This window comes from Triticum dicoccoides, chromosome 2B (genome assembly GCF_002162155.2).
Source record: "Triticum dicoccoides isolate Atlit2015 ecotype Zavitan chromosome 2B, WEW_v2.0, whole genome shotgun sequence".
Taxonomy (NCBI): domain Eukaryota; kingdom Viridiplantae; phylum Streptophyta; class Magnoliopsida; order Poales; family Poaceae; genus Triticum; species Triticum dicoccoides.
Genome location: NC_041383.1, coordinates 147,337,885 through 147,353,915, shown reverse-complemented (window position 1 = coordinate 147,353,915; position 16,031 = coordinate 147,337,885). Strand labels below are relative to the sequence as shown.

The following is a 16,031-nucleotide window of genomic DNA, read 5'->3' as shown; positions in this document are numbered from 1 at the left end:
GTAAGCGTACGTGTAAGGTTGGTCCGGGCCGCTTCATCCCACAATACCGCTGAAGCAAGAAAGGACTAGTAACGGCAAGAAAGTTGACAAATCTACGCCCACAACAAATTGTGTTCTACTCGCGCAAGAAGAACTACGCATAGATCTAGCTCATGATGCCACTGATGGGGAACGTTGCAGAAAACAAAAATTTTCCTACTCGTTTCACCAAGATCATCTAGGAGTTCATCTAGCAACGAGTCATTGGATGCATCTACATACCTTTGTAGATCGCGCACGGAAGCGTTCAAAAGAACGGTGATGATGTAGTCGTACTCGACGTGATCCAAATCACCGATGACCAGCGCCGAACGGACGGCACCTCCGCGTTCAACACACGTACGGGACGGGAGACGTCTCCTCCTTCTTGATCCAGCAAGGGGGGAGGAGAGGTTGATGAAGATCCAGCAGCACGACGGCGTGGTGGTGGATGCATGGCGTCACAGCAGCAGGGCTTCGCCAAGACTACGAGGGAGAGACGTAACGGGGGGAGATGGAGGCGCCAGGGGCTGGTGGTAAATCCCTCCTCTCCCCCCACTATATATAGGGGTGCCATGGGGGGGGGCGCCGGCCCTAGTAGATGAGATCTACTAGGGGGGGGCGGCGGCCAAGGGGAGGTTTCCCTCCCCCCCAAGGCACCTAGGGGTGCCTTCCACCACATGGACTCTTCCATGGTGGAAACCCTAGGCGCATGGGCCTATAGGGGCTGGTGCCCTTGGCCCATCTAGGCCAAGGCGCACCCCCTACAGCCCATGTGGCCCCCCCGGGACAGGTGGCCCCACCCGGTGGACCCCCGGGACCCTTCCGGTGGTCCCGGTACAATACCGATAACCCCGAAACTTGTCCCGATGCCCGAAACAGCACTTCCTATATATAATTCTTTACCTCCGGACCATTCCGGAACTCCTCGTGACGTCCGGGATCTCATCCGGGTCTCCGAGCAGACATGACCGAGACGACTCTCCGGTCAATAACCAACAGCGGGATCTGGATACCCATGTTGGCTCCCACATGCTCCACGATGATCTCATCGGATGAACCACGATGTCGAGGATTCAATCAACCCCGTACGCTATTCCCTTTGTCTATCGATATGTTACTTGCCCAAGATTCGATCGTCGGTATCCCAATACCTCGTTCAATCTCGTTACCGGCAAGTCACTTTACTCGTACCGTAATGCATGATCCTGTGACCAGACACTTGGTCACTCTGAGCTCATTATGATGATGCATTACCGAGTGGGCCCAGTGATACCTCTCCGTCATACGGAGTGACAAATCCCAGTCTTGATCCATGTCACCCAACAGACACTTTCGGAGATACCCGTAGTCTACCTTTATAGTCACCCAGTTACGTTGTGACGTTTGGTATACCCAAAGCACTCCTACGGTATCCGGGAGTTACACGATCTCATGGTCTAAGGAAAAGATACTTTGACATTGGAAAACTCTAGCAAACGAACTATACGATCTTGTGCTATGTTTAGGATTGGGTCTTGTCCATCACATCATTCTCCTAATGATGTGATCTCGTTATCAATGACATCCAGTGTCCATAGTCAGGAAACCATGACTATCTGTTGATCAACGAGCTAGTCAACTAGAGGCTCACTAGGGACATGTTGGTGTCTATTATTCACACATGTATTACGATTTCCGGATAACACAATTATAGCATGAATAAAGACAATTATCATGAACAAGGAAATATAATAATAATGCTTTTATTATTGCCTCTAGGGCATATTTCCAACACTCTTATACCCTGAAAACAATGAGGGGAGCCACGAAACCACTTTTACACTGCCGCAACCTTCTGTACCCGTGAGATCCCATCTAGGGGCCTTTTCCGGCGTCCTGTCGAAGGGGGATTCGATGACGAAGGGCTTCTACATCAACACTATCACCTCTCGGATGAAGCGTGAGTAGTTTACCATGCTCTCCTCGATGTTCTTGGAGATCTATTCGATGTAACATTCTTTTGCAGTGTGTTTGCGGAGATCCGATGAATTATGGATTTATGATTAGATTATCTATGAATATTATTTGGTTCTTCTCTGAATTCTTATATGCATGATTTTATATCTTTGCAAGTCTCTTCGAATTATCGGTTAGTTTCCTACTAGATTGATCTTTCTTGCAATGGGAGAAGTGCTTAGCTTTGGGTTCAATCTTGCGGCGTCCTTTCCCAGTTATAGTAGGGGCAGCAAGGCACGTATTGTATTGTTGCCATCGAGGATAAAAAGATGGGGTTTTCATCATATTGCTTGAGTTAATTCCTCTACATCATGTCATCTAACTTAATGCGTTACTCCGTTAGTTATGAACTTAATACTCTAGATGCATACTAGATAGCGGTCGATGTGTGGAGTCATAGTAGTAGATGCATGCAGGAGTCGGTCTACTTGACACGGACGTGATGCCTATGTTCATAATCATTGCCTTAGATATTGTCATAACTATGCCCTTTTCTATCAATTGCTGGCAGTAATTTTTTCACCCACCGTAATATATGCTATCTTGAGAGAAGACACTAGTGAAACATAAGGCCCCCGGGTCTCCTTTCCATCTTATTAAATCTCATTTACATCTTGCTAGTTTTTGATCTACTATTTTGCAATCTTTTACTTTTCATTCTATAAAATATCTACTTTACCGTCTACCTATCTCTATCAGATCTCACTTTTGCAAGTGACCGTGAAGGGATTGACAACCCCTTTATCGTGTTGGGTGCAAGTTGTTGATTGTTTGTGCAGGTATTCAGTGACTTATGCGTTGTCTCCTACTGGATTGATACCTTGGTTCTCAAAACTGAGGGAAATACTTACGCTACTTTGTTGCATCACCCTTTCTTCTTCAGGGGAAAACCAACGCAAGCTCAAGAGGTAGCAAGAAGGATTTCTGGCGTTGTTACCGGGGAGATCTACGTCAAGTCAAGCCATACCAAGTACCCATCATAAACTCGTATCTCTTGCATTACATTATTCACCATTCGCCTCTCATTTTTCTCTCCCCCACCTATAAAACGATTTTCGAAAAGATTTGCCTTTTCTTCGCCCCTCTCCCGTATGTCTTTTTGTTTGTGTTTCCATGTGCCTTCTATTTGCTTGCATCTTTGCTTGCTAAAAATCTATTGATATGGATCCACTTAAAGTGTTCTACTTGGATCATCTTCGATCTATATGTGCTCATGCTGAAACCCCAACTAGTTTAGTTGAGGGAAAATCTTTAGATGAGCATGCTCATTTTGTGCGTCACCGTTTGTCTGAAAAAAGGAGACTCTTATGGAATCAAATAAACAGTTTGTTGCACTATGCTTGGAATCTTTGTGAAATTTATGATTTTACTTGTTGCTCTAAGAAGCCTAAAAACGCATTCCCTACCTATGTGAGTTTAATGATAATGAAATCTTATCTTCTTATGCAAAGGGTGTTTATAGTTACTATGATATCGAACAAACTGAAGAATTCGTTGCTTTTAAGGGTGCTTATGAAGTTGCTTCTTTAATTGAAAAGTATGATATTACTCTCTACAAATCTGAAAATTTTGACATACTTAAATATTGCTATGAAAACTATGCTCATAATGTCTATGTCAAAGAATTTATTGAGAGAATGACCGTTGCTTTGGAAGAAAATTATGATATGCATGAATCTATAGATAATTATGATTCCGATGATTTGATTGAAATATCCCTTGATGGACATGATGCTTGCTATTCTTGTGGCCATGATGCCAATATTTATGAAGATAAATTTGTTATAGTCCCTTATGTTAAACATGAGATTGTTGCTATTGCACCCATACTTGATAGTTTCTTCGATGAAAAGCATGATTGCAATAATGTTATTATAAATACTATTAATGTCAATTATTCTAGTAATATGAAAACCCTAAACTTGGGGATGCTAGTTTTGCTATGTCTACTATCTGTTGCAATGATCATGATTGGGGTGATTCTTTTTTATGATCTTGAAAATTTCTTTAAGCCCCATGATGAATATGAGATTGATAATAGTGTTTGCAATATTATTGAAAGTGGGTTCGGAAGAGTTTCAACTGTAGATCCCACATATTTGAAGAATGTTCAATCTTATGAAATGTTGGATAAAAGTGGGTTTGGAGAGGTCATGACTTTAGTTAATGTTGATCCCACTATTTTGGAAGAGTGTCAACTTTACATGCATGTGGATCCTATTGAGAATATGTTTTGTAATAGCTATATTGTTGAATTTTCTTATGATCCTACATGTAATTATTATTAGAGAGGAAGATATGGTCGTAGAAATTTTCATGTTACTATATTACCTCTCTTCGTGTTGAGATTGTTATCGTCTCTTTCTTCTTCCTTGCATATGCTAGTTTTTGCTTGTCTTGATAATTTGTTTGCTGATAAAACACCTATGCATAGGAAGTATATTAGACTTAGATGTGTTTGTCACGTGTTTTATGATGTTCTCTTTGCGCTTCAATTCTTATCTTTTATGTGAACATCATTAAAATTATCAATCCCTAGCTAAGGGCGTTAAACAATAACGCTTGTTGGAATACAACCCAATTTTATTTTTGTTCTTTTCTTTTTGTTCCTGTTTAGTAATAAATAATTCATCTAGCCTCTGGTTAGATGTGGTTTTATGTTTTAATTAGTGTTTGTGCCAAGTTAAGCCTTTAGGATAGCTTACGGTGATAGTTGTGTTGATCCTGCTGAAAATAGGAAATTTTTGCGCTTAGTAAATTAGTTTTGAAAATTCACAGAAACTTGATTTTGATATGATTCTTTTTGCTATGGACAGGTACACGAATTTATCAGCTTTTCCTAATTTGGTAGCACTTTTAGAGTTACAGAAGTATTCAAGAGTTACAGATCACTACAGACTGTTCTGTTTTTGACAGATTCTATTTTTCGCGTGTTGTTTGCTTATTTTGATGAATCTATGAGTAGTATCGGGAGGTATGGACCATGGAGAAGTTGGAATACCTTAGATATCTCTTCCCTAATCTCCCTAATCTTTCCCTATCTTTCCCTAATAATAAAGCACGGATTGGGTCTCCGGGTTCACCGTCACAATACGCTTCTTTCCATAAATTTACGCTTTTAGTATTTTTTTCAACACATCCATATTTTTTCCAAAATCCAATTCCAAGGTGGTACTAATCTATCTATATATATCATATAATTCTTTCTGCAAGTTATTATAGTCACGTATGCCCGTCCTTTCACGTTCTTTCGGACTATTACAGCAGCCCATATATGTTTCCAGCCAACCATCCCACGTTTTCTTAGTTCGTGGATCCATTAATAGGACGTAGTGTGTACGGCACCACCGTCGCTGTCGTCGTGTACGTTTGGGACATAATCATTATACGAGAACTATTCCAATAAGAAGTCATGAGTGTCCGACCCGGATTTCACACAGAATTTCATTGTTAAAAGATGAAAGGCTCGACCGGAAATCCAACTAAATTGCGCCTCTCGCCGCCCCCGCTGTCCCACGCACAGTCGTAAGCCTCCACGCGTTCCACGAGCCATGCACCAAGCGCCATCGTTGACGACTTGAGCGACCGGCCACCGACCACCACGTTCAATCTGCAGCCCAACCCGCCACCAAGCGCACGCCGCCGTCCCGATCTCCTCCGTCGCCTCTCTTCCCCGACGCCACCAGCTCGACTCGCAAATGCCATGGCGGCCGCTGCCTACCTTCGCTCGCCCACGCGTCGCGGAAGAAGACCATGCATGGCAGGCACCATGAACCGAGTCGGCCTGCCGCCAGGACCAAAGCCCGCGAAGGGAGCCAGCATGTTTGTTGCGGAGCACGATGGCGCCGCACCGGGGAACGACAGAGCTCAGGTTGGAGATCCGGGTGGTAGAAGTCGGAGAGGACCAGCCATGGCCGCGAGTGACAAGGAGCTTTCTGCGTCGGCGAAGGGGCGCGATCGGGGAAGCCCACCGCCCAAATCACTAGGCCTGTAGGCCATGTCATCGCCGCCGGCTATCTCCACAACGAAACCACCCCGCCTCGATTCCCAGCTTGCAGGCATGTGCGGATGTGCCCAACCACGGGCAGAACAATCATGCGACAGCACAATGAACTTCCCATATAGCCGAGCCATCCACACCGCGTCATCTTCCTTAGCGCTGATTATACTGGCTTCTCGGTTTCTTTTGTACGTGTCCGTCATAACCGTGTGCAGTTTTGTATGTGGCTCATGTACGTGCGTGCGCGTGCTAAGTTGCTAATATACTCGGCGGCATTCCGCAGAGACCGCAGGCCATCTACACGGCGGCCGTCATCTCGCCAGAGCCTATGGCGACTGCTCTCCTTGTCGTTCGTCTATGATGGCGATGCTGTCTCTACCTTCTCCAGTCTTGCAGTACGAGGAAGCACCCAGGTACCGTGGTACGTGTGTGACTGTGCTAATAGCTATATCTATACCAAATTCATGAATTATACAGGAGAACTCCAGTTCCTTTGTCTCTTTTCTTTAATTTTTCTGTAGTTTATTTTGTATTTCTGGACATCAATGAAAAAAATTCAACGACTCCATCTATAAAACAAAGCGACCCCTTAATTTATTTTTCTCAGTTAATTTTGTTTTTCATCAACTTAGCAATGGTTCCACCCAAATCCTTCTAAGAAAGCAGTCCGTTTAATTTCATTCTAATTTTTTAATTCTTCTTTAGGTCAACAAAGGAGTCTCCTGCAAAAAAGAAAAAAACAAGGAGTCCACAAAAGAAATAGAGGAAAAAATTGTGTCCACACAGATTTCACTTGGAAAACGTGTAAGCTTCCTTTAATTAGTTCATAGCTCAGTTTTCCTCAGTTTGTTATGAACTTCTGTTATTTATGGCATAGAGATGAACTAAATGACTAGATTCTGGTGGGCAGGCATAGGATAAAGGCCACGGTGCAGAAGTTGCACCATGATTGATATGCTCAGTTTCAGGCTTAAATTTAGCTTTTATGTAGCATGGTAAATTGTGGTCACTATATATATGTCTATATCCTCAAAATTGTGATATTTCTTCTGATTTTCAAAATTGCATGGACTAGGATTATATTCTGGTATTGTTGGAAGTGGAAAGATATAAACTAGGTATAAGAAATCTGAAGTTAAGAGAGATCCAATGAATTAAAAGATATTGGAGTTAATGGCGATTATTGTGTATTGGTACATAACGATCTATTCAGACAATCTTCGGCCCAGTAACCGAATCCTTGGTACTCCCTCCGTCTAGGTGAGTAAGTCATCTTAGGTTGTGCACCGTGACCAAGAAGGAGGGGAAAACGAAAGAACTTAATGTTCAATTGCTAATTAATAGCATTGCATGCAATGAACTAACCAATGCATGTCGTGTTTGGTAGTCTCAAGTCATTAAAAGCATGCACACTCCAGATCTCTTATTGGTTGATATGTCAAGAAACAAGAAACGAGGTAGAATTTAATGCACCGCGCCTAAGTGTTTTGGGATTATTTGGTTTTCGTAAGATGACTTACACACCTAGACGGAGGGAGTACCACAACTCTCCACGCAAATGGATACGTCAGGTAATTCTTTCCAATAACATTCTTCTATTAAAGGGAGGGATGCCTTTTCTCAACAGCAATTCAAACAGTCCCTGAAGTTAAAGGAAATTGCTCACCATACCATCGATAAGTAGGGAAAAAAACATCGATCCTCCCGTACGCCACTTAGCATGCCGCTGCCCGAGGTAGCTTATTGTTTTTATACTTACAAAAAGTTTTTTGAGTCATAAATAATGTTGTATCCGTTGCAACGCACGGGCCTTTTTGCTAGTCTCTTCCTAATAATAAAGCACGGATTGGGTCTCCGGGTTCACCGTCATAATACGCTTTCTTCTCATGTCATAATACGCTTTTACGATTTGTATAGACAAAATCGTAGTATAAACGAGGTGGTACTAATCTACCTTCGAAAATCAAACCAAGCCGGCCCACCTGAGGCTCATGACAACGCTCCATCTGCCTGACCTTCGAAAATCAAACCAAGCCGGCCCACCTGAGGCTCATGACAAGGCTCCATCTGCCTGACCTTCGAAAATCAAACCAAGCCGGCCCACCTGAGGGTAACGCGCGGGCAACTTGGGCTTTGGCCCAACAATTTTCTCTTTTTTTGGCAAAAATTAATTGCAGGTACGAAGACTTGAATCGGCGACCTTCTGTTTGGTATCTGGCCAAGTCCACCACTACGGTGACGCTCTGGTCTTTGGAAAAAAGGGCCGATTCACCATTTTAATAGTACCACCTCGCCCTTTAACATTCAATCACCCTAATTTAAATATGTCTTCGAGTTTCTTTGATATCAATAATAAGGAGAGCTTGCAGAGCGGGGATTCAAACAGCCCGAGAGAGAAATAAGGAAGGACGAGAATGAATCCTTCCATGCCATGATTGAGATTCCCCAGGAAGGAAAGGAATTAAATGCAGTATGATGAGAGAGAATAAATTAGAGACTTGCATTATATGGTATGAATGAGCCAGGAAGGAAAGAAATTGATGACGTCTCCGGGTCTGCGCAAATTAATCCACAAATTAGTTCGTTCATTATATTTGATTAATTGATGTTCAATAGGTACGGTAATGTAGGTTGTACTAGCTCTATTTTTTCTTTTAACTAAAGTGGAGAGAGACAGGCCTATGGGAAACCAAAATACTTTCATGCAAGTCCAAAACATTAACGTAAAATGTCAAATTTATAAATGAAAATCTTAGTTACATTCCAATTGTACCAATGTATTTGTTAGAATAAAATATGTAAAACAATATCCTACTTAAGTATATTTAGATGAATTTTTTTGAGAACACTTTTTTATCAACTTAGGATATATTTTTATTAACTTAAAATCAAGGGGAAAATCACGCCCTATAATCATGGAAAATATTTATGCGTTAATAGACAAGACATGAGTTAAGTGAGGGAGCACATGTTCCTTAACAGACAAGATGCCTTTCTATACATTACTAAAGGCTACTTGCATGGCCTTTTTTTTTAATAAAATCGTTGGGCCTATTTGAGCATCAAATAATACTGTAGTTGTTAGGCTTTTCGGCGTCACGAGCCACGTGAGAAAAACATAATCACCAGTCCAATAGGCTAAAAAACATCGATATTTAATGTGAAATAAACCCAACTTCCTCCTTTAAGACAATTCCCACCCGTTTATATAGGTTAGCAAGTTGGCTGTAATATCAACAAGACACTTAGAAAATGGGAAGGTGACAACGGACGAGAGGGTGATTAAACTCCTGATGAAACCAAGGATTGATTTGGGACTTGGTCCACGCTGCACAGAGGGACGTGTGTACTAGTAAAGATTGTGTGTGTAGGCTGGAAGGAACATGCAACGAAGGACACAGGGACGTGTTTGGTTGTGTGTCGATGTCGTGCGCCGAGGATTACCTTTTTAATTCTAAACATTGGTGACTCTCTGCCGCCTGGATGTCGTGTTACTGGTAGGCATTTTGGTGTAGCCACATCGACCAAAATGCTAGCAAATTTATTTTTCCCGTTGCAACGCACGGGTATATGTCCTAGTCTCTCCTTAATTTAATAATAAAGCATGGATTGGGTCTCCGGGTTCACTATCGCGGCGTTTTTCATAAAGACCCCTGAAGTTTTGGTTAATTAACCCCCTTTTTAAAAAAAAGTAAAAAAACGATTCGCTCGTTCACATGACCCGAATGGACGGACGCAACGCCGGGTCTCTGCCTGCCCCAATCTCGACTCAGACCATAGTCCTCCGGCGATCTCGGCTTCCTCTTCCTCAACACCTGCGCCGCCTGGTCCACGGGAGACAGTCCCACCCCCGCCAGTGCCGCCTCGCTCTCCCCGCTCGCGGCCACCTCCAACGCCTCCTCCCACGCCTACGCCCACCCCGGATCCCACCTTCTTCGACGACGTCGTCGACGTCGTTGCCAACAAATACGGCTGGGACCTCGACGCCGAGGTCCGGGTCTGGCCGCTCGATGCCGAGGACGCGCTCGTTGGCGCCGTGCAGCGCTACGAGTTTCGCGCCCGCGCGGGGGGCGCCACGGTCGCGCTGGCGTGGGCCTCTGATGGGGCAGTCGACTGGAGCCGCCCCGACGCCCCCGTGGTGGAGGAGGTGGTCGGGCTCGACGGGGTCGAATTCGTCGCCGGCGACGACACTCTGAGGTTCGGCTTCGGCGTCGAAGGACCTGAATCCTTAATTGCAGAACCAAAACAGAGCAAGAGCAGTTTGTGTTTACAAGCGGGAGAGAGAAAAGGGATTGGGGAGGCGGGGGCCAAGCCAAATCAATCATTCAGGATGACGAGTTTCTGGAGCCAAATCGACATGCGCCCTATCCTCCTCCCGAATTCTGCTCCTCCAGTGCACAACATCATCCCTACAGCACTTCAGCGTGGCCTCCAGGGAAGGAGAAGCCCCTGTGAACACCACCGTCCACCGGTGAGTGCTGTTTAACTTTTAGCTTTGTTGTTGCTTAAGATTTTTGCTTCTGGTTGCTTGCTTGCTATGCTGTTGAAGTTGTGTCACCTTTAAGATGAAGCAGTTACTACAATTGGTGAATGGTCTAGCTGCTGCTTACCCCTTTTCTGTTTGTGATTTTTAATTGACTGCGGTTGTTGTGGACGGGAGAGATTCAACCGGAGTTGCCACAGTACCGGTAGATTGCAGGAAGCACTACATGTAAGAAAAAAGTTTGATCCTTTGTCTAATTGACTTTGCATTATCCAATATGATTAGCTGGTGACATGAGGGTGAGGGGGATAGACCCCTTTGGCTACTGCACACAATGTGCTACTCATATTCCACTTTTAGGCGATAAGCAGCTTCAGAATTCAGATCCCTTTGATTTACATTTCAAATCATCTTGCTGCAACTTGGTAGTAAACAACCATTTTTGGTCATCTTATACAGATTTGTTTGGTTCTTCTGTTCGTATATGTCTTTTCAATTTTACTATATGCTAACAGAAGAAAAATTTAGATAGTTTGAACACATGTTTATTCACGTAGATGTTCTACACGAAGAAAGAGCAGGATAAACACCATTTGTTGGTAGTCTTTCTATTTGTCCTTAATTATTTGTATTCTACACTAATATAGCAAGGTGAAGCCTAATCTTTACTCTGGGTCACTGATAGAAGTATTGGTGTATACACATCGAAGGTACACAATGAAATTTTTGTAGTTCTTTTTCTTATGGGAACTTTTCGTACGTCTTTGTTGTGATATACGCCCATCTCGAATTTCATATTAGGTCTACTTATTTTAGCTCAGCTAGGTGTTGACAGTAAGAAACACTTGCAAATATATGTCTCTTGTGTATATAAATATATGCTCGCTGTACAAGTATAATGGAGATAATGATCACAGTAATTTAATCTGCTATTTACTGTACAATATTTGTATTCATAAGAAGAGGTAGTTATACACTTCATTGCGGTTTTATATCTGAGTTAAGAAAAAAATATTAGTCTTCCTCTATAGAGGTATGTTGCCTTGCCGAGGCTGCTCTGCTTTTGCTAATTTGCTGCTCTTTTGTGCTATACTACTATTCCATATACAGAGAGATCGGAGAAGAGAACAGCAACCTGTTACTACTGATTTTTCATGCTGCTACTCGCTTACTGTTACACATCTACATAGAGAAGGCTGCTGCTTGCTGATTACAATCCATTCATGATAGGTAGATATGTATGCTTCTGCTTGGTACATGTGAACAGGGAGACAAGGAATGGAAGCTGCAGCGGTAGTCGGCTGGTGGCCACACATTGGCAATCACTGCTTAGATACGTGACTCCGGTCACCCATTGTGAGCAGACTTTGGTCTTGATATGTTAGTCCAAGTGGATAAAGATTATTAGGTGTTTAATGTGATGTGACTTCATTGGTTGGACGTCAATTAGGATATATGTAGTACATAGCCACCTATGATTTTTTCGAGTTGCCATATGATGGAAATCAGTAGCTTGATTTGCTGTTCAACTACGTTTAGGATATGCGTGTGTGCGCGCTTTTGCTCATTCTCACGAAAATGCTTGCTTTTAGGATGTGGTTCTTAGCTATCTTGATTCTCACTGCTATTCTGATGTGTTGAACAAGGACTAGCACAGTTTTGAAATTCATGCTGGCAGACCTTTTTTACCTATGCGTGATCATTATGTCAAGTATGCCACTTATAAGGACAACATCAAGCCATTTGAGAGTAGGGGTCCAACTTCCCTGGAAGTATTCTCCCTCAAATCTTACTGCAACCTTTTATTCACATTTCCTTTTGTGTAGTTGGTGACAATAAGGAATTGTTATTCATTTGAGAAAAACAAGATTAAATCGATGATGCTATCAAAAGTAAAATGAATTTCTGAGCTAGATAGTGGCTTTCTGAGCACCAATATAGAACCTATCTGAAACCTTTCCCATGTCTGTCATAATGATCTTTTCATTGTCCTTTGTATATTAAGCTACAGAATATTATTCTGCATTATTTTCAACCATTACTTTATACCCGAAAATGTACATTGTTCCAGTGAACACATCAAAATAGCTGGTCCGCATATCTAAATGCGCATTGGTTTGGTGTTGGACTGATGGTGACGTACTTATGTTGCTTCCATTGTAGGTGTGATTTTTCTGTTACAGAGTGAGGTGAGTTGAGCTGATTTGTTGCTACTGCTATTCGTGGTTATCAGCATGTTCCTACGCCACCCCTGGCAGGCTGCAACCTATTTGCGGCTCGGCCATGCCCACTCCCCGTGCTTCTTGCTCGTACCAGCAGTGAAGACTCAATAAATACATTTCATTCTATTATCCAAAATCCAATGGCAGAAGGTGGGATCTTGCTTCTTATGGGAACATCTCTAAGTTCTTCCACGAGTATATCATAATCATTTGTAGATTGTTGGATTATTTTGATATATTTTTTGGGGGAATTATGGGATCCTTACCTTACATTATCTAATCATTACTCATAGGTGAGTGTGGCACAAGGCTCTCTTTGCAATATTGATCTAACATTTTTGGCAGGATTACCACCTGAATTAGTTTACATCATTAAAACTCAGGAGAATTAAAGAGTGGTTAAAACAAAGTTGCGTACAAATATTTTGAAAAGGTAGAATCACATTGTGATAATTAAGGGAACTGTTTAATGCTTTATCTTTATTCTTAATTACTTTGAAGAGATGATCTCTTGAAAAGCTTCTATTCTTCTAATTATACAGATAAGCCAATCAGTTGTTGTTTTTGTATGTCACCATGTTGTACAAAAGTGTCTTGTGATGTGACCCCTCATACAACCTGGAATATGTTCGGATGGCCTTTAAGTAACTTACGTGATAATTAACTCTTTGGCCTGAAAGTGTTGTTAATGTAGCCCCAATTCTATTGATTTGTTCAGTCAAGCAGCTAAACAACCCAAGGAATTTCTAGAGAATTAATATTGTTCAACTTTCAGGAAGTGGTGTCAAACAACATGTTGCTTGATGAAGGACCAAGACAGATGAAGAGGAACATGAAGCGGTATAGAAATTCCTTTGGAGGCCGAGCATCTTGTCAGTCTGTTTATATTGACCAGATTAGAAAAATCACAGCGGATTGAATGTAAAAATCATACAGATAACTTGTGTAAACTTGGAAATCCCCCCTCCCCCCTCCCCCCCTCGCGACAGCGCCGCCCCCGCGGGCGGCCGGCCGCGCCCCGATCTCTCCCCCCTCCAGCCCCCTCTTCCCCTCCTTCCTGCCGCCGTCGCTGGCGCCCGCGGTCGGCCTGGCCCCGGGGTCGCTGGTGGTGGCGGTCCTCCTGCCTTTCCCCTCCCGGTGGCTCTCTGGCGTGGGGCGGAGCTGCGTCGGGGGGTGCTCCTAAGCGGCGACGGTCTTGCTGGCGGTGGGGTGCCTCGTTGGGTGATCGGCTGGATGGCGGCGCCGTCGTTGGCGGTGGGGTGGCGCTGCGGCACATCCTGGCGGCGGAGATCGGCCCAGATCTAGGCCCTACGGGGCCCATCGGGTCTTGGCCGGGCCGGCGGTGGGGTGGGTCGGCGGCATGATTCCCGGGAGGCGGGGGAGCGGCATTGCGTGACTGCAGCATGGCTGGCGGGGCTTAGCGGGCCTGTTTCGGGCATGGCCGGGCCAGGGGTGGCCTGGTATGCCTCGCTGCCGTGTCCGGCCGGCTACCGCGACGGTGCCGGAGGCGCGGGCTTCTCGCTCGACGGCGGTGGAGGTGGTTCCCTCCCGCTCGGCCTTGGTGCTGCTGCTCTCGTCGTGTGGCGCTTCTCTCCGGTCTTCTCGGCCTCGTGTTGGTGCTCGTAGTGAGACGACGTGGGTGGCGGTGCAACCGCAATGGTGCATTGGGCGGTGGTTTGGTTGGTAGGCTCCGGATGGGCGGTGGTGTTTGGCGTGCGGGAGAAATCCTTGCCGGCTCGTCCGGCTCCGGTGCGGTGACACCGGCGGGTGCCACCATTCCTTCTTGAAGGGTGTCGGTGGTAGCCATTCTCCACTTCCCTCCGCGTACCGGGGGAAACCCTAGGACTCGTCCGGGCAGCAGCGTCATCGACATCGCATACCTTCTTGGATGTGCTGCTTGGTACACACCACTCGGAACCTCGGGCTGTGGTGTAGTGTCTCTGGAGGGCGCAGCGGTGGCGGGGCTTCCGCGCTTAGTCGAGTTGCCGTTGTTGGCATTTGTTTTTTCTTCTTTTCTTCTTTGGACTTGTTGTGCTGCTCGCCCCAGCATCGCGTGTGTACTGTTGGTTGGTGCTTTGGAATACAAAGCGGGGGAAACCCTTTCTCGGTAAAAATCACAGCGTAAAAACTTGAATCTTTTCCACAAGCCTTTGAGCAATATGTGCTATCCATGGCCTGATGCCATAATATATATGGATTTGTGCTAAAACCATTTTTAGATGTAAAGTTCAAATAAGGTGGAAGTGGTTTTATGAAGAATTTTGAGGGCCGTCAAAATTAAGTGTTATCAATAGTGCACCACAATAGTTGCATTTTTAAATACACATAAACTGTTGAACTTTTTTTTTAGGATCACAAACTGTCAAACTTATTGTGTACCCGTTGCAACGCACGGGCCCTTTTGCTAGTAATAATAAAGTACGGATTGACTTTGTCGGGTTCACCGTCACAATGCACTTTCTTTTCATGTCATAATACGATTTTACGATTTGTATGGACAAAATTATAATATAAATGAGGTGGTACTAATCTCCCAAGCACGCAGTTAATCCAGATTTTCGTCCTCGTCCGAGACGGGCCGCACTATTTTCCACCGGCCCATCTCAGCTGGCAAACATGCAAAAATAGCGCTACGTGGAGAACTCAGGTCCTCCTGTTCAGCGTATAAAGCTGCACCAGTTGACATAGCACATGTTTGTGTGTTGTATGTAAGAGCGTTCGTCCAATTATGAATAGTCCCACGTCGGCCCTCTACGTCCAACCATACCAGTTTTTTTTAGGGATAACCATACCAGTTTATATACGTGCAAAACTTGCACATATCCAGAAACTAGCGCGGCCAGCAGGTGCTCGCTGTTGTTGGCGACGACCACCAGGCGGACGGTGACTGTCGTGTGATCGTGTACGACGCCGACGTGAGCGCGGCCAACAGGCCCGGTGGACGGCGACGGCCGTGTGATCGTGTACGACGGCGACCGGAGCGCGGCCAGCAGGTGCTTGCCGATGTTGGCGACAACCACCAGGCGGACTGTGATGGCCATGTGATTGTCTTTGGCGGCGACACGAGCGCGGCCAGCAGGTGCTCGTTGTTGTTGGCGACGACCACCAGGCGGACGGTGACTGTCGTGTGATCATGTACGATCACTACCGGAATCGCCCCCTATGCAGGCCTTAGACCCGTCGGGATAGGCCTATGCCGACAGCCCCCGTCGGCATAGGGCCGTCGGCAACATATGCGTCGGCACAGCCAGGGAGGCCATCGGCTTAGAAAAGCTGTCGGCATATATGATACGCCGACGGGGGCCGTACA

At 44.8% G+C, this 16,031-nt stretch overlaps 1 protein-coding gene across 1 annotated transcript; it reads left to right on the top strand.

The window, feature by feature from the left end:
• The first annotated feature begins 6,376 nt into the window (after positions 1-6,376).
• On the top strand, positions 6,377-12,078 carry LOC119360685. Its single transcript, XM_037626217.1, has 3 exons — positions 6,377-6,437; positions 9,709-10,487; positions 11,730-12,078. Exons 1-3 carry the CDS (start codon positions 6,377-6,379, stop codon positions 11,760-11,762), a joined length of 873 nt encoding a protein of 290 aa, XP_037482114.1. The 3' UTR covers positions 11,763-12,078.
• Positions 12,079-16,031: the final 3,953 nt, after the last annotated feature.